At 49.4% G+C, this 16,421-nt stretch overlaps 6 protein-coding genes across 7 annotated transcripts; 2 read left to right on the top strand and 4 right to left on the bottom strand.

Moving 5' to 3' along the window:
- Positions 1-13: 13 nt before the first annotated feature.
- Positions 14-1,316, bottom strand: LOC138925791 (uncharacterized). The gene is made up of 3 exons (XM_070277220.1): positions 1,312-1,316; positions 281-1,244; positions 14-217 (listed from the first exon to the last, which is right to left on the bottom strand). Exons 1-3 carry the CDS (start codon positions 1,314-1,316, stop codon positions 125-127), a joined length of 1,062 nt encoding a protein of 353 aa, XP_070133321.1. The 3' UTR covers positions 14-124.
- A 6-nt stretch (positions 1,317-1,322) lies between these two features.
- On the top strand, positions 1,323-2,532 carry LOC138925509 (uncharacterized). Its single transcript, XM_070280555.1, has 2 exons — positions 1,323-2,275; positions 2,329-2,532. The coding sequence occupies exons 1-2, from the start codon at positions 1,424-1,426 to the stop codon at positions 2,467-2,469; spliced, it is 993 nt and encodes a 330-aa protein (XP_070136656.1). The 5' UTR covers positions 1,323-1,423; the 3' UTR covers positions 2,470-2,532.
- A 100-nt stretch (positions 2,533-2,632) lies between these two features.
- Positions 2,633-3,765, bottom strand: LOC122321000 (uncharacterized). Its single transcript, XM_043209712.2, has 2 exons — positions 2,868-3,765; positions 2,633-2,813 (listed from the first exon to the last, which is right to left on the bottom strand). The coding sequence occupies exons 1-2, from the start codon at positions 3,684-3,686 to the stop codon at positions 2,697-2,699; spliced, it is 936 nt and encodes a 311-aa protein (XP_043065647.1). The 5' UTR covers positions 3,687-3,765; the 3' UTR covers positions 2,633-2,696.
- Positions 3,766-4,148: 383 nt separating this feature from the next.
- On the top strand, positions 4,149-5,367 carry LOC138926448 (uncharacterized). Its single transcript, XM_070280559.1, has 2 exons — positions 4,149-5,107; positions 5,172-5,367. Exons 1-2 carry the CDS (start codon positions 4,238-4,240, stop codon positions 5,280-5,282), a joined length of 981 nt encoding a protein of 326 aa, XP_070136660.1. The 5' UTR covers positions 4,149-4,237; the 3' UTR covers positions 5,283-5,367.
- A 78-nt stretch (positions 5,368-5,445) lies between these two features.
- On the bottom strand, positions 5,446-8,222 carry LOC108120545 (probable ATP-dependent RNA helicase DDX10). Its single transcript, XM_017234264.3, has 2 exons — positions 7,734-8,222; positions 5,446-7,675 (listed from the first exon to the last, which is right to left on the bottom strand). Exons 1-2 carry the CDS (start codon positions 8,121-8,123, stop codon positions 5,519-5,521), a joined length of 2,547 nt encoding a protein of 848 aa, XP_017089753.3. The 5' UTR covers positions 8,124-8,222; the 3' UTR covers positions 5,446-5,518.
- An 88-nt stretch (positions 8,223-8,310) lies between these two features.
- Positions 8,311-16,281, bottom strand: sol (small optic lobes). Of its 2 annotated transcripts, XM_070280527.1 has the most exons (9): positions 15,302-16,281; positions 13,404-14,050; positions 12,272-13,340; positions 11,824-12,047; positions 10,470-11,761; positions 9,529-10,392; positions 9,206-9,472; positions 9,001-9,143; positions 8,311-8,939 (listed from the first exon to the last, which is right to left on the bottom strand). In XM_070280527.1, the coding sequence occupies exons 1-9, from the start codon at positions 15,580-15,582 to the stop codon at positions 8,762-8,764; spliced, it is 4,965 nt and encodes a 1,654-aa protein (XP_070136628.1). In that variant the 5' UTR covers positions 15,583-16,281; the 3' UTR covers positions 8,311-8,761. The 2 variants fall into 2 exon arrangements, with proteins under 2 accessions (XP_070136628.1, XP_070136631.1); XM_070280530.1 differs by lacking the exons at positions 12,272-13,340; positions 13,404-14,050.
- Between the last annotated feature and the right edge of the window lie 140 nt (positions 16,282-16,421).

Genomic DNA, 16,421 nt, shown 5'->3' with positions numbered 1-16,421 from the left:
TCGCGAATCTAGGTTCTGGACTTTCAAGATTAGTGGTTTATTCAAAAACAATAGGAGTATACATCTTCCAAGTACTATCTATATCTATATAATACACAGGATCTCCGAATCATGTTTCTAGAGCTCAATTGCGCTGGGTGTTGTAGGAATGACAGGCCCTGTTCAAATCCTTCAAGCGGCGAATTAGTTCCGGATTTCCCTCCAAACACGCCCCGTCCTACGGATGATGTCAAATAGAACGGATTAGTAGATCCCCTGGGAATGCGTCCCAACTACTTACAACTCGTTTCCGATTCTCGAGGTCTCGAAAGTGCTTCTGGAACTCTTTCAAATTCGCAAGCACCTCATCCACGATTTTTTTGGCTTCATTTATTTTATTCGTGAGGCAGTTGAGGTATACTTGGATACGGTCTATTTTCTGCTCGTTGGATTCCGGCTCCTCGACAATCGCATCTATTACTGGATCGACGACCTCATCCCCTACCTTGGGGACTTTTTTCATTTTTGTATAATTTTCAAAAAATTGTAGTGCGGCTTTATATAGATCCTTTAAAAATTTCTTGGTTTCTTTGAAACATTTTTTGTCCTTTTCGTCTCTATCTCTCAGATCCTGGATGGTCTTGGTGCAGCTGCCCAGCTCTGTATAATCGTTCTTAATGTGAACCAGCATCTGATCCAACAAGCCTGTCAGACTGGCCACTTCCGTTTGAAGGTTGCTCATGCAGTCCAAGGACTCGGATATGCTGGCCTTGCCCTTATTGAGCGACTCGGCAATCACGCCCCACAAGATCTCCTTGTCGCCCGCCCCCAGATCCTGCCTCTCCACAGTGGGCAGGGTGCATTTGAGGGTCCTACCCATCGATAGACTGCTCCCGAAGACCGGATTGACGCATTGGTCGTACGAGCGAAGGACCTGTGTGCATCGGGACCGCAACTGGTCCAGTTGCCCCTTGGCCGCTCCCGGGTAGTCGAGCATGTCTCTGTCAATGATTCCAATGTCATTCTGCAGGCGGAACAGCTCCAGTTTCGAATAGGTGCTGGACTGGCACTCCTCAATAACATGGAAGAGTCCCACAATGATTCCTTCAACACAGGAATCGTCCCAGGCACGTCTTCCATTCGTCGTATGCCGTCTCGATGATCCACGTCCATGTGTATATGGTATGGAGAGAGCGACGATGTCAGTGTGTGACTTATATACATATATGAGGCTGCTGGCTCGACTACCCAGCTCGTGGGGCTCTCTTTCGGGGCGTAGCCAAAGAGTGTTTGAGGAAAGTACTGATTCCAACACCTACATGGACGTCCGACCTCATCCGATTCATTCATTCACTCGCTCAGAGGCCGTCAAGCCAGCAGGAATACCGAAAGCAGTAACCAGTTGTCTTAAATTTCAAAAAAAGGGAAACAAACACGAGGAGTCATGTGCAAACTAAGTGACAATCCTTTGGACAGACAGGTCTCGTTGCTCCGAAAGTTTATCGTAACATACCGAGAGGAGTTCGATGAGAAGGTCAACTTTCGGGGGCTGCAGGATGCCATCGATGCTATTGATAAAGCCATGCTGGGGTACGAGGGTGTGGCGAAAGAAAGGCTGGACAAGGTGCGGGACTTGAACTCGACGGCACGGCTCACGTACAAAAGGTGTGTTGGCCTGATCTTTGAGTGGAGTGTCTCAGCCTCGGAGACTTACAGGACCCTCCTTCCCGTCATTCGGAGAAAGGGTCTAACCGAGTCCGAAAGAAATATCATTTTGAATATCGTCTCCGAGTCGCTCAGTAGTGGTCTTCCGAAAATAAAAGAGTCTCTCAAGCTCCTCGAGAAAGAGGTTCTGGTAAAAGTGACCGAGCTGAGCGATCTATTCAAGTCCATTGAGCACGACGTCCACTCTGATTTCGGAGAAAATGGATTTTATGGAAAAAAGAAGCAAGAGCTGAGGAATAAAATCAACGAAAGCCACAAACAGCGAACTGCCGTCATTTTTGGCGCCATTACTGGCATCTACGGGCTCATCGGTGGTCTTATATTCGGACCCATTGGATTGGGTATTGGCCTGGCGGCTGGAATAGCGAAGTCCTTCAAAGTGAAGTCGCTCGTTGAATGGCAGGAGCAGAAGGACATTGAGAAACAATTGGATGCCATCGACTGTTTCTTCAAGCTCATCACAGAAAAACTTGGGGAAGCCCAAAAGGTGATAGGCGATGTTATAAAGGCCCTGGAGGAAGATAAGAAAAATGTAGGCGCACTCGCAGGGAAGTGTGAGAGTACAAGCAAGGTGAGTAATAGATATGGCATATATTATATATATTATATACATTCGATTTACAGTGTACAAATATGTTAGGGATGGAGGACTCGTTCATCCGGAACATGTTTGCTGATAATCTGGCGGGCCTACAAATCTTGTGCGAAAAATATGCCAAATGGCACGGATATGATCCGGTACGGTATGCTGCAGCTGGAAACTAATCATCTAAGCACTGTGCTCCTATAATTCTTCTGATCCATAACCAATAAAAACCTGTTACCGCAGCCCTACTGTCTTTTATTTGCGATGACCCCGAGGCCTGGCTGAACTGGCCCACGGTGCGTATACGTAATGTTCAAAGCAATAAAGTAAACTACAGCCAACTAAGTATTTAGTTTCCTTTATTTGGGATTAATATATGCACATTTCTTTGAGCAATATATTCGATTTATTCCATCGATCCGTGCCACTTGGTGTAGTTGTGGCACTGCTCCCTCAGATTCTCGAGAACTGGAACGAATAGGGCCCGGATGAGGGGGCTTTCGGATTTGAGCAGGGCTCCGTTCTGAAAATCGGTAGGATTAGCAAGTTTCTATAGGTTTCGATAGGCAATACCCACCTGGTGTGCCGAATCAATAGTTCCCCTAAGAACCCTTAGGTGTTTGATTTCCTCGTCCAGCTGTAGGTCCAGCCCGTTCTTCACAACCCGGCTGCCGTTTTCCACTGCCTCCTGCGACCTCTGGAAGAGGGTGTGAATGGCAATCAGCTTTCTTTCGTAGGATCTTATTCGCTGATTACTTTCGTCCAAAGCCCCTAATCCCGTCAAAGACAACAATCCTACAATGGGTATAATCGCTACTGTAATTAATGTGGCTCTGAACGCAGTATTGTGCGATTCTTCTTGCTCTTTCGAGACCTGCAGAGCCTTCTTCCTTTTTCCGTAGACCCCGTTGGGACCAAAATCGTCGTATAGGTCGTGCTGAATGGAATCCAACAGATCCTTCGCCTGACAAACCTTCAAATGAGAATCCCTCAATAGTTCCAGCGACTTGAGAGTCCTCTTCAGGCCGTCCTGCAGCGCGTTCACAGTCACACTCCAGGCGATGTCCATGTCCTCCTTGGTGGGATTCCCGCTGATGTGATTAAGGACAATCTGGAACTTCTTCCTGGCCATGGAACACCACACGAACACCAGGCCAATCCCTTCCTGGTAGTGGCTCAAGGCTGTTCGACTCAAAACATCCAACTTATCCATCTTCTTTCTGGCGCTACCCTCATAGTTCGGTCCAACATGTTCGTGCACTTCGTCGATGGCTTCCTGCAGTTTCTCGAACCGCACCCGCCTGTCCAAGTCGGTCTGGTACCTCACCACAACTTTCGCAATACTCAGCAGTCCCTCCTCCAGGTCTTTGTATTCCGCCTTGTGGAAACTACCCATGACATCAGCTCCCTTCGGACGTAAGTACGTAATAGAACGGCACCACCTCTTATCTCTGATCCGCAATCAGACTGAGTTACCAAAGATTGTGAAATCAGTTCCAGGTTCCCACCAGTTCCCCCGCACTGGTGTGCGTGAGAGACTCTCTTCGGTGTGACTGTGTGCCGGTGCCGGTCTCCCAGAGAAACGTAGACGGCGGAAATGGGGCCAGAATTCCGGGGGAAGCCCCGGATTCGGTTCTCCCTCCAGCGCATGTACATATTGAATATATAATATAGGTGCCCTCCGCCCGATAAGTGCCTTCTTAGAGACAAAGACATTGCCTGTTGAGGCACTCGAAGTACTCTTCTGGAATCTCGCACAAGCACCTCGGCCGGCGCTCACTTCCACCACTAAGACGACTACTACCACCACAAGGCTATTCCGCGAGTAGGAATGGCGCAGTAGTCGCAGTCGGAGAACTCAGTGGAGATCGAGACGTCGCGGACGCAGGTTCTCTTCAGTCGCGATACAAGTCACGTAGTCCGTACCCGCAGTACTCGATAAGCGCAATGGTTTCTACCGCCGACGCCCCCCAACCCCAACCCCAACCCCGAGCCCCCTTGGCTTCTATAGACGCCCAGGCCGTGGAGGACACCCTGGGGACTCTGAGAGAAATCTTGCGGGAGCTCGCGAAGGACGTCGACTCGCAGATGGGGCTGGCCAACCTGCAGTGGGCGTTCAACGAGATGGACAGAAACATGCTGGGCTACCTGGGAGTGGCTGGGAGCAGGGACAAGCTGGACCAGCTGCGGACCGACCACACGCTTGTGCGCCACGCCTACCGGAGGAGTGTCGACGAGATGTTCGAGTGGAGTGTCTCCGCCGCCAGCACTCTGGAGTCCCTGATTCCTCTTCTGGACGGGGCAGAGGCCTCTCCGGCGGACAAGGAACTCTTCTGGAAGACGATTGCCGGAGTTCTCGGCGCCGGCGTGGAAAGGGCAGAAGCTTCCCTCAACCACCTGCGTGAGTTGAAAGCCACCGCTCTGGAGGAGCACTTCCGGGCAACGCAGGAAAATCTCGAGAAAGACTTCGGCCCGGACGGCGTGTACGGCAGGAAGATGCAGAAGCTGCAGGCTCCACAAGCTGGCGAGGAACAACAAGCCAAGAAACCACGGACAGATGGCACTGATATTGGTGTGGACGTCTCGGCAAAGCCCTCAGAGAAGCCTACGAAGAGTTTCTGGAAGAAGTCCTCTAAGAAGCCCACGGAGGAGGTCCCAAAGCTGAGGAAAGAAGAGCTGGAAAAAATCGAGGCCCTGAAGCAAGTCCTGACTGGGAACCTTGAAGAGGCCATTAGGATGACGAAAGAGATGATTGACCACCTGGAGGCCGACAAGAAGAGGTTGACAGCTCTCGGCCAGCTGAACTCCGGCGAGAAGGTATGCCTCCATTCACAAAATGGCCAAGAAACGGACCTCCTCATGCTTTCCTTTGCCATTTCAGAATGTAGCCACGCTTCTGGTGGCCCACCCGGAGCTCTGGGATGGTCTGGTCCCGCGTCTGCAGGATCTGAAGAGGGAGTGTCTCTCGTACAACAAACTACGCTGCGGATAGGCTCTTCTGAAAGTTGATATATTTTTGAAGCACTCCTGTACTCCCCCGAGCATTATTCATGAATAAAATGAAACTATAGTTGGTATTTAGTTAGTTTAGGTTTAAGATTAGATCCCAGGATTGGGCAGTTCCGCCCAAACATATAGCTTTCAAAGAAGGTGACTTATTTTTAAAAGAAAACAAAAAATTGGCATTAATTTATTGAAACAGTCGAGTCCCGTCTGGAAAAGTAGAACCTAGCTACCCAAAAGAGAGGCCGCAATGGCCTCCGTGTCGAGCAGGGTCAGCTTGTTGGTTAGCTTGGACTTTTTGTAGGCGGGCTCCTCGTCCGAGTCGTCATCGGTGTCATCCTCGTCATTGCCACTAGCACCCTCATCTTCTCCAGCATCCGATTCCGATGCAGAACCATCCGGCGCATCACCATTCTCTTGGGATTTCTTTTTGTAAATCTTATCGGGATCGGGTAGCCAGGAGAGATCCACCGAGCCCTCACTGTCACTGGCCGCATCCATATGGTGCTCGTGGTCTTCCGCCTCGTCGTCCTCCTCCTCGTCGCTGCTGCCCTTGGCTGCTTCCGCTTTTTTGCGCAACTTTTCGCGCTGCAACTTGTGACGTTTCTTGACCAGCTCCCGGAACCGCTGCTTGTCATACTGATCCTCTTCGGTGAGCAATGCCTTGGACCTAACCAAATCAATGCCACCATCATCATCATCATCATCATCATCATCATCATGATCGTCATCGTCATCATTCCTCTGCTTCCTGGCAAGTGCCTTCATTTGGCTGCGTTCATCGGCCACCGATACGCCTTCTTCGTCGAACTTGAGCTTCGAGTTGACTTGCAGGTTCTTCTTCAATGCCTTCTTGGCCAAGGAGGCCTTGGTGACCAGCTTCTTCTCCCGCTTGGGCACCACCAGGGGTTCTTCCGCTGCCTTTTCATCTTTCACGCCATCCTTCAGATCCAGATCAACTGGTTCCCCCTCCACGTCGTGATCGCGTCGCTTCACCTTGATAAAGTCCTCATCATCACTATCATTCTCGTCGTCGTCGTCGGAGGCGCCGCCAAAGCTTTGCTTTTTGCTAATCTTCGGCAGAAGCTTGTCATGAATGGTGGCCACCTGGTCAGGGTCCTGCTGTTGCTTCTGCTGCATCTGCTTTTGTCGCCAGAGGAACTTCTCCAAAAAGGGGACACGCGGCGTCACAGCCAGACCCAGGGACTGGGCAAAGGCGTCCAGGTCCAGGCTAAAGACATTGAAGAGCCGCTTGTTGCGCATAAGGAAGACCGATTTCAGATACGACAAAAATGCCCGCTGGGCAGTGGCTCTCAGTTCCGGAAACTGGGCCAGGAACGCTTCAATTTTGACGCGCGGCGAAAATAGCTTCTTGGGATCAATTTGGACGCATCGAATGTCCAGGTTAAGTTGCTCCTTGAGGGCACCAATCATATACTCCTCCTCGGTGGGCGTCAAAACGAGAAGGCATTCACCGCGGCTTTTGTTCCTGGCGGAGCGGCCAGCACGATGTATATACTGGGAGACATCTTCGGGACAATCCAACTGGACCACCCAATTGACGGCGGGAAAGTCAAGACCACGCGAGGCAACATCCGTTGAGAACATGACCACATGGCTCTTCTTTAGAAAATCCTCGTAGATGGCAATGCGACGATCCTGATGCAGGGTACCATACAGGGCCAACAGGGGAACGCCCGGACGCAGCTTACAGAAGATCTCGTAAAGATACTTGGCCTGCTTACAACTGGACACAAAAACAATAATCTTCTGCTTGAGGTGATTCTTTATAAAGGACCACAGCATTGTAATCTTGTCCTCCAGATTCAGGACAACATAGCTCTGTTGCAATAGTTCGGGCACTGCCAGCACGGCCACTTCCTTGGTGGAGGTGCTTGTGGCTTCGCCGCCGCCACCTGCTTTTGTCGGACCATAGCCCACATAGACAGGATCCTTGAGATTAAGCCGGGCCAGATCTTCAATGGTGTTTGTTTGTGTGGCCGAAAACAGAAGCGTTTGTCGATCCGGTGGAAAGTTCTCAATAATTGAGTTTAGGGTCTTTTGGAAGCCCATGTCCAGACACCGATCCGCCTCGTCCAGTACCAATACTTCCAGGCTGCTGGTGTTGAACAAGGGATTCTCATCCATGTGCTGCAACAGGCGGCCGGGTGTACAAATGAGAATATTGCACTGATCCATGCGGGTGCGCTCGAACTTCAGGTTCTTGCCGCCAATAATCAGGCCAGCGGAGAAATCATGGTGCTTGCCCACCTTCTTGAGGGTCTCGAATATCTGATATGCCAGCTCCCGGGTGGGTGAGATAATGATGGCAGCCACACCATCCGTTCGCGACCATTTGTTGATGAACAGGTGTTCCAGTACCTGAAAAATACAACAAATTAAATGGGTTTTGAGGGGTCAAAGGATCCATAACACCTACGGGTATCAGGAAGGCAAGGGTTTTGCCACTTCCAGTGACGGCTGCCCCCAGCACATCCTTCCCCATCAGCGCTGGGCCGATACTTTCCCGCTGCACCAGCGTGGGATTAAAAAACTTGAATTCCGCCAATGCCTTTTGGGTTTTTTGAGACAACGGAAAGTCCCGGAACTTCTTGATGGCCTGGGCATCTATTTCCGGGTATTTTGCCTTCAGGTCCTGGATTTCGGTATCCGTAGCAGCCAGTTTTGACTTCTTGACCTCCTCCCGCTGTCGTTTATGGTTGTTTTTGTTGTTCTGGCTGCCCTTGCCCGGTTGCGGCTTGAAGCCCTTGGCCCCGGATTTGAACCTTGGGCCGGGCTTGCCCGGACCTTTTGGTTTCTGACGTTGCATGTCCTGTTTATGTGGTCCAAAATCCAGGAGAATTGTACAAAAACACGTTCTGGGATTTTGATAGTTGCACGCGGGTATAACCAGTGTTGGATAACAATGGCATGCCAGCTGTTTGCGGCACTACTACTATTTGGCGTTAGGACATTTTGTTATAGAGCGCCAAATTCAAATTTTGCATTATCGAGAATTGACTTTTATAACTTGTAGTATTTATTTTTAAAACAATACACATATTCATATTGGATGTACTTAAATTCACAATACATATCTATATAATCTTGATCAAATGAAATAATCGTTTTGTTTTTATATCTCAAGGGGATCCCATTTCCCTCAATCCTTTCGATCGTTTCCATTCTGTCCACCATGGCCTGGGTAAATTGTGCCTTATAGTATACAGTATGCCTTGTTGTACATATATATATATATATATATATATCTGCACGGAGCTATACACACAATTATATATATATATGGTTGCCGATTGCGGTTGCGGTTCGGATTTCCGATGGGGTATGAGGATGTGATACGTTTACAATACATCGACTAGAGAGAGTACGGTTTAGAAATGACCATTCAACCAGGATACGATGTACAAGGATACATTGAGATAACTAGAATCGTGATCCATTTGGTATTTAGGTAATGAGACGCGGAGCATGCAGGCCGTGAACATTCTCGATGGGCGGGCAGTGGGTAGCGCCCGGCGGACCCCAGTCGTGAAGGCCACGAGAATTGGCCAGCCGATGGGTCAGCCGGTGGGCGATGCTGAAGCCGCCGCTGCCCTCCAGTTGGGTCAGCACAATGATCACTTGTCTGTAAAAGACGACGATAAATGAAGATAAAAATAATGAAAAAAAAAAAATATATAACTCACCTCTGCAGTGGGGGCACTGAATCCACCGTCTTGAGCTCGCCCCTTGTGGACACCACATTATAGCTCTCCTGGCAGTCACACTTCACATGGATCCACTTGTTCTCATGCCGGTTCTCCACCATCACAACCAGACCCGCCCAGCCCTGTTCAATGATAACCATATGTATATCCGTTGAACCATATTCTTGGATAGATAATATCTCACCTTGGTCAGGTAATAGGCGGTCATGCCTTCGCGTCCTTCATGCCGCTGTCCTTTGGTCAGGGTCAGACTGATGATGGCATCGGCCAGGAGATGCGGCGAAGGACTGATCTGCTCCACCAGCAGACGCTTCGAGCTGTGAATGGCCAGGATGCACTGGGGATACTGGTGGGGATCCTCTATGCCCGTATGCCAGTGGTTGAACGCCAGACAGACCAGCAAGTAGATATCCCGTTCCAGCATCTTGTGGCAGCCCACAAAGCCGCGCACCTAAAATGGATACCTCAAGGATCAGAGAGAGAGATGGGAGAGGAGTGGTGGCTCACCTGGCGCTTGCTATGCTCGACCAGACGCCCTATTTCCGGTGCCGCCGGCGAACGCGTTCGGAATATCACAACGCATAGATCCAGCTGAGAGCGCTGTGACTTCTCCGAATTGCGCTGGCCCTCCTGGAAGAGCGTGAACTCGGCCTCCGTCGGCTCCAGCACCGTTAGCAGGACACAGGAGATGGAACAGAGCGGTTGCAGGGTGCCCTGGAGTCGCACCTCGTTCCAACCGGACCGCACCTTGCATATATCGATGCAGTCGAAATAGTTGAGCACATCCTCGAACGAGATCCAGAAAACGCCTTCGCTGGCGCCGTGCGGCATTAGGGCATCGCGCAGATCGTCCGTCCATAGGGATGAGTCGTCCGACCAGTCGCCACGCCACGAATAGTGTCCCCAGGGATTGCGCAACTTGAGCAGCCGATGGCCCTGGATATCCTTGACATCCAGCACAGAGTAGGCGTGTCGCGGACGCAGGCCCTTCAGCTGGTACTCCTCCTCGTCGACCTTCATGTTGCCGCCGCCACAACTGGCGCCCATGAGGAAGCGAACACACCGCGAACTGAGCAGCTGGGCCCAGATCAGGTCCTTGTCCAGCTCGTCCTCGCTGGGCATGGGCAAGCTGCTGGCCTGGAGCGGTATACTCTCGCAGGGAGCGCCCGTCAACGTGGCCAGGCCCTCGATCGCCCGCCCAGACACCAAAGCCTCATAGCAGCCATGAATCTTGGCCACCGCCTTCTCGATCAGCGGCACCCACAGCTGCTTGCGCTTCGCCTGGGAGTAGACCAGATGTCCGCGCTTGTCGCAGGGCAACAGATCATCCACCAGCACAGTTGTCCACTTGCCGTCTTTGCAGAGACGCACCTGGCGAGGGTTCCACACAAAAGTCAACAAGATCTTGAAGAGAAATCCTAAATCCGTTTAGGATGCGAAAGACTCACCTGGTAGGCACCCTGACCGCAGATCTCCTTGGTGACCAGCACCTCCTTGACCAGATCCTCGCGTTCCGCCAGCACAGCCAGAGCGCTGAGCAGCCAACAGTTGCCCAGCACACCCTGGCAGATGTCGGAGGGCAGCGGCGTACGGAAGACCGCCCACGGCGGATAGGCGCCGCCATCGCAGTTGATCTCGTGGGGGCGACGCCACTGGACAACCGGATTACCCTCGGCCGCTCCACCGGCCGGATTGTAGTACAAACTCTTGGGCGCCGGCGGGAAGGAATCGTCAACGAAGAGCTCGTTGTTGTCCCGGCAATACTGGATGATGTTTTGCCACTTGTTGAGCGCCTCGGTCTCCTCCAGCTGACGGAGATTCTCCATCAGCTTGCTCTCCTGCCGAATATCGGCCGGGGTGAGAGCCACCCGTATCGATTTTCTGGCCAGAGCCTCACCCAACACAGCCGTGGCTAGGCCACGCGGACTGGAGCATATGTCACAGACGACGGAGGCGGCACAGTTCTCATACGTGCACGCCGGACACTGCCACTTCTTGGAGCTGGAATTGTTTGTTAATGGAGTGATGGAGCCACCTCCACCTCCGCCCTGTTGGAGGTTGTAACTGGCAAGGCCAGCTATCGAAATGTTCCGGGGAACGATGGAACCGCCAGTGCTATGACGTTTTGGAATGGCTCCCGAGGAGCTTCTTTGTTGTTGCAACTGGGAATGTTGTTGCTGTTGCTGTTGCTGCTGTTGTTGTTGTTGTTGTTGTGGTTGTTGTTGGGGAAGCAACTGCTGCTGCTGCTGGTGCTGCATCCTGGGAGATGGACTTCTAGAGCCACGATGTCCAGCAGCTGAGGATGATGGTATTTGCAGCATGGGCATTGCCACAGATGTTAATGGAAGATTCAAAGATGTCGGTGTTTTGATTTCTCCACTACCCGCACCTCCACCTCCACCTCCACTTCCTCCTCCTCCACTAGCGGCTGCTACTGCTGCTGCTGCTGCTGCATCCTGCTCCTCATATGACTGACCATCCGGCCGCTCCCTAACAGCTTCCAAAGCCATCGATAGCTGAGGCTGGCGATGCGACTTGCAGGCACTGCAAACCGCCGAATGGAGCGAGTTCTTTAGAGTACAATGGCTGCAGGTCCAGAACTCGCCCTTGCGCAGCGTCATGTCCTCAATGGAGGAGATGCTCTTCAGCTTCGATCCGCCGCAGACCACACATGCCATGGCCGTGGAATAGTTGACGAGAGTGCATTTCTTGCACGTCCACGGCTCATCGCGAGTGGTTTCTATTCAAAGGGGTATTGGATTCAGTATGGATATACATGATATTCTCTAGAGGAAGACCCACCTGTTAGCTGCTGCTCCGGCTTGGCCTCGCACATCTCACAGGTTTGGAGCCAGAGCCTGTTGTAGGCATAGGAACATTTAATGCATGTCCACATCTTGTTGCGGCTGACGGACTTGCTGTTGCTGTTGTGCCTCGTCTGTCCTCCGGGTACGGGTCCTCCAGCTTGTCCTCCTCCAGTGGAACCAGTGGCGACAACGCGACTCCCACTACCAGAATCATGCGTTCTACAAATTTTTAATTTCAATGAATTTCAATGAATCTCTTCAAGAAAACGAAACAAAAGCTCGATGGCTTGGAGAACCAAAAAAAACAAACTGAATTCCCGGCCGGGATTAGTCACCACTCCCCATACTGCCAGCATTATAGCAAAAAAAATAATCAGTAAAGTTAAGTAAACAAAAAAAAAAGCAGAAAAAGCAGAAAACTGATAAGCTGGAATGGAATTTACATTTTTGATTCGGTGGCTTTGCGCGGTCCCTTCCAGACCTTGGCATAAATCGAATGCTCCTCCACCTGGGATGCCAGCGATGCCTGTGATGTCTGTGATGTCTGCGATTCGGATTCACTTGCCTCGCCACTACTACCCAATCCCGTCAAGGTATTCGTGGTATCGGGATCTGTGATTAGTTCGGTGCTGTTGCTTCCATTGTTGTTGCTGGCCGTTGTTGGTGGTTTCTTTTTTAATTTGTGCTGCTTGTTCACCTGGGCATAGATGGGCATAGTGGGTGTGTCTCCTCCTCCTGCTCCTCCTCCTCCTGCTGTTCCTGCTCCTCCTGTTTTGCTTGATCCTGATCCTGGTGAGCCAGCTATGGCCACCGCTGTGGCTGCCACTTGAGCTGCCTGGGCAGCAGCTGCTCTAAGCTGCTGCTGGGCCAGGGCCACACATTCATTTTCATACAACTTGTTGCTGCTACTCCCACTTCCATTTCCACTTCCACTGCCACTTCCGTTTCCGCTTCCGATGTTGTTATTATTGTTATTGTTGATACTGTTGCTATGATGATGATGATGGTGATGATGATGGTGCTGCTGCTGCTGCTGTTGTGGCTGCTGCTGTTGATGATTATTGGAGCTGGAGCTGGAGGAGCTCGGCTCCGACCACTCGTTCACGGCTATGAAGACGCCGTTCCGCGGAATCGTGAACTGCGTTGGATTCATACCCACTGCTGGTGATGCTACTGGTGCTTGTGGAGCTGCTGCAGCGGGTTTCCGCTTTTGCAGATTCTGGGAAGGATTCCCAACTCCTCCTTTTTGCTGCTGTCGCTGCGGCTTGGCCTGATTTTGATTCAGATTCAGATTCAGATTGGGATTCAATGGATTCCTTATGGGATTCTCCTTGGCTGCCGATCGCGAGAGCGTGGTGATCGTAAAGTTGTACTTCTTCTTCGCCCCACTCTCCCGGACCACCTTGTGGTTTTGGTTTTTGTTGTTGTTGTTCTGCTTCCGCCGGCAGAAGGTATCGTTCGCGATGGCGAAACGAGAATTGCTGCAAGCGGCCACCGGCGGTGGAATCCCAGCTAGAAATCAATCAAGGATTAGTGCCAGAATATACACGGAGATGCATATGTATGTATACCCACCTGTCAGCTGAGGCGTGGGCTTGACCTGCGGCAGATTAAAGATGTCCTTGCTCTGGTTGTTGGCATAGCAGATGTGGCAGCTCCGTCCCGAGCTGCTCTTGTCAATGGCGGTGCTTAGGCTTTGAGTGCGTCGCAGACCAGCTCCTCCTCCATTAGCACCACCTCCACCTGATCCACCGACTGGTCCCAATCCCGATCCAGCACCAGATCCAGCCCTAGTTATGCCACTCTTTAAATGCCGCTTATGGGAATGCTGATGCAGATTCTCCTCCAATTCCGGTTGTGTATGATGATGATGGTGATGATGATGATGATGTTGATCGGATGCCAAAAGTTCACCGCAATTGCCGAGACTACCGGCCAGATCCTGGCCACGCTGATCCTTGTAGATGGGCGCCAAATAGCTAACCGTGTCACAGATGAGACAGTGCCATGTTACGGAGCTGTTCTCGGTGCCGCAGGCATGGCACACCCATCGCCGGTTCAGGGCCGGATTCGAGAAATGCCGATATAGTTCAATGGAATTCTTAATATATTTTCGTGTATCCTCGCAGTCCACACAGTTGGAGGTCAGATTTTGGCTGTTTCGTTGCGGCCTCTTCAGGCATCCGCGCAGCAAGGACTTGTACACATGCTTATACTCGCTCCTGCAAAAAAGGACAAAGGATTTTGGGATTCGGACCCGAATTGTTGGTACTTTCTTTTTTCTTTTCTTCCTCTTAATTGTTTAAATTAGTTTTATTTTTTTTTAAATAATTTTTTAATATAAAAAGTCCTTGGTGAGGAATGTTCTATTATCCTTGTTGGGGAGCTGCTAGTTGCCCAAAAAAATATAGGAGCTCCTCCAATCGATAAACTTGTAAACAATGCTTCTTTATCCAAATCGATTTTCCCCAATTCTCTGCCTCTGCCTCTGCCTCTGTCTCTGCCTCTGCCACTGCCGCGGCCTGCCTGCTGTTTGTTGTTGTTGCTGCTGCTCCTGCTTCTGTATACACACACACACACACACACACATACAACTGCAAACTCAACAGAGACAATCTCCAGTGCTGACGGTTTTAGCTTTTTTCCCACCAAAAAGCTATTCTTTCGCGATTTTTCTTTTAAAAATTTTAAATTTTCAATTTTAAACTAAAACTAAGATTCAAAAACAAAACAAAAATATTTCTTAATAGGTTTTTTTGTTAAACAATCGAAATTTTATTTACAAAATATATATAAAATAAATAAAAAAAAGTAGCAACAATTTTGGACAAAAAGTTTATAATTATATTGTAGTTCTTTTCTGAAAGTTTTTTAAACTTAAACTTAATTTAACTATGTGGGTTAATATTCCATAGTTTTATAAAAACTTTCCAGATTCGTAGATATTTCCATTATTAAAATTATATAAAAATTAATTAATTAAATAACATGCCAATTAAGGTTTTAATTTAATTATTTTCTTTTATTAAAATAATTCAATATAATTTGAAAATAATAAATACTTAAATAAAAATGCACATATTTTTTAAAATAGTTCAGTCTATAATTTAATATCACAAATAATTAAAAATACTAAACAATTTATTAATAAATATAAATACATGGGTAATTAGAAAAACTAAAATATATTTAAAATAAATTTCAATAATTATTAAAAAATCATAGTTAATGTTAAAAAATATATATTTTTCTTTATATAAATCACAATAAATAATAAAACTAAATAAATTTTAAAATTAACATTTATTTTTTGATAAAAAATCTGTTTCTTTTTTTTTTGTTTTTAATTTTTTTTGCATCCCCCGCCATAACGGTAACCTGTCAACACTGGCGCCCCACACATACACACAAATGCAAGCTGTTTGTTTTTGTGGCGACGCACCGCCGCCCCTCGGCTCCACTCCACCGCTTACCTGGCAACCGCCTTGCTGCTCCCCTTCTCCTTGCTGTCCTTTTCCTTCTCCTTGTCTCCTTGTTCGACGGCTGCAACGGCGGCGGCTGCTCCATCAGCTGGCCAGGAAGTGGACGACGGCGGCCCTGGATTTCGGCGATAAGTTTGGTGCTGGTGCTGGTGATGCGGATTGGGGAAGACTTTTCGCACCGTGCCGCAATTGAAGCACCTGAGCGACTCTGTCGGATTGATGGTGTTGCACTTGGTGCACGACCACTGCAGCACCGACGAGATGGTGCCCATTTCCAGTGGGGGAATCCCCGTCCAAATTCGGACTTACAGATACCTCTTTTTTTCTTTTACGTTTTTTTTTTTTTTTCCTAGCTGGGTGGTTGGGGCAATGTTGTTGCTCTTGCTGTTGCTATTATTGTTGTTGTTGTTGTTGTTTGCTGTTGCTGGTGGATTTGATGCGGCGGTGGTGGTGGTGGTGGTGATGATGCGATGCAATGCGGGAATATGAGGGGGATGCACCAGCTCAAGATGAGCTTAACCAGGATGAATACCAAGCGATGGCTACCAGTGGCATCCGTTGCGCAGCACCTCCTGCGTTGCATCCAGCATCAGCGTCAGCGTTCTTAACTGTTGCAGCACCGCACGCAGCACACATATTTGCCACAAAACGATTCAGTACCGAGCCGAGGACTAACAAAAAAAAAAAAAAAACAACAAAAAAAAAATAGAAACCGAAATACGAGAAAAAAAAAACCGAAAGCCCGAGAGCGAAAAACCGAGAAGCGCACACAAATCCACTGGGCAGAGCCAGGCCCGCATCCGCATCCGCACCGCTGGCCAAAGGATATTGCACTTGCACACACAGGCACCAGGCTCCGCTGCTGCTGCCCAGTTCCAATGCGAGATACGAGATGCGTAGGATCGGGTTAATATATAATATATCACATATCACGAGTAATTCTACATTCTACATACGTAGAGGTGGAGAAACATCGATATTTAGCAGTGACTATCGATGTTTTTGGCCCATCACTAAAACGTTCTAATGTGACCGTTTTTCTTCGAGCGAAAATCTTTATATGGTCCATCACTAGCCCGTTTACAGAGTGGCATGTCTGCTGAAATGTTAT

Source organism: Drosophila bipectinata, chromosome XL (assembly GCF_030179905.1).
Source record: "Drosophila bipectinata strain 14024-0381.07 chromosome XL, DbipHiC1v2, whole genome shotgun sequence".
NCBI lineage: Eukaryota > Metazoa > Arthropoda > Insecta > Diptera > Drosophilidae > Drosophila > Drosophila bipectinata.
Note: the sequence above shows the minus strand (reverse complement) of the source record. Positions and strands in the feature narration are given on the sequence as shown.

Coding starts and splice junctions, on each gene's coding strand:
- LOC122321000 (XM_043209712.2), bottom strand. CDS start 3,686: ATGGGTAGTTTCCACAAGGCGGAATACAAAGACCTGGAGGAGGGACTG. Junction 2,814..2,867: donor CTATTGATTCGGCACACCAG/GTGGGTATTGCC, acceptor ACCGATTTTCAG/AACGGAGCCCTGCTCAAATC.
- LOC138925509 (XM_070280555.1), top strand. CDS start 1,424: ATGTGCAAACTAAGTGACAATCCTTTGGACAGACAGGTCTCGTTGCTC. Junction 2,276..2,328: donor AGTGTGAGAGTACAAGCAAG/GTGAGTAATAGA, acceptor TTCGATTTACAG/TGTACAAATATGTTAGGGAT.
- LOC138926448 (XM_070280559.1), top strand. CDS start 4,238: ATGGTTTCTACCGCCGACGCCCCCCAACCCCAACCCCAACCCCGAGCC. Junction 5,108..5,171: donor AGCTGAACTCCGGCGAGAAG/GTATGCCTCCAT, acceptor TTGCCATTTCAG/AATGTAGCCACGCTTCTGGT.
- LOC138925791 (XM_070277220.1), bottom strand. Junction 218..280: donor TCGAGAATCGGAAACGAGTT/GTAAGTAGTTGG, acceptor CATCATCCGTAG/GACGGGGCGTGTTTGGAGGG.
- sol (XM_070280527.1), bottom strand. CDS start 15,582: ATGGGCACCATCTCGTCGGTGCTGCAGTGGTCGTGCACCAAGTGCAAC. Junction 12,048..12,271: donor AAAGCCACCGAATCAAAAAT/GTAAATTCCATT, acceptor AAAAATTTGTAG/AACGCATGATTCTGGTAGTG. Junction 11,762..11,823: donor GCCGGAGCAGCAGCTAACAG/GTGGGTCTTCCT, acceptor CCCTTTGAATAG/AAACCACTCGCGATGAGCCG.
- LOC108120545 (XM_017234264.3), bottom strand. CDS start 8,123: ATGCAACGTCAGAAACCAAAAGGTCCGGGCAAGCCCGGCCCAAGGTTC. Junction 7,676..7,733: donor CCCTTGCCTTCCTGATACCC/GTAGGTGTTATG, acceptor TGTATTTTTCAG/GTACTGGAACACCTGTTCAT.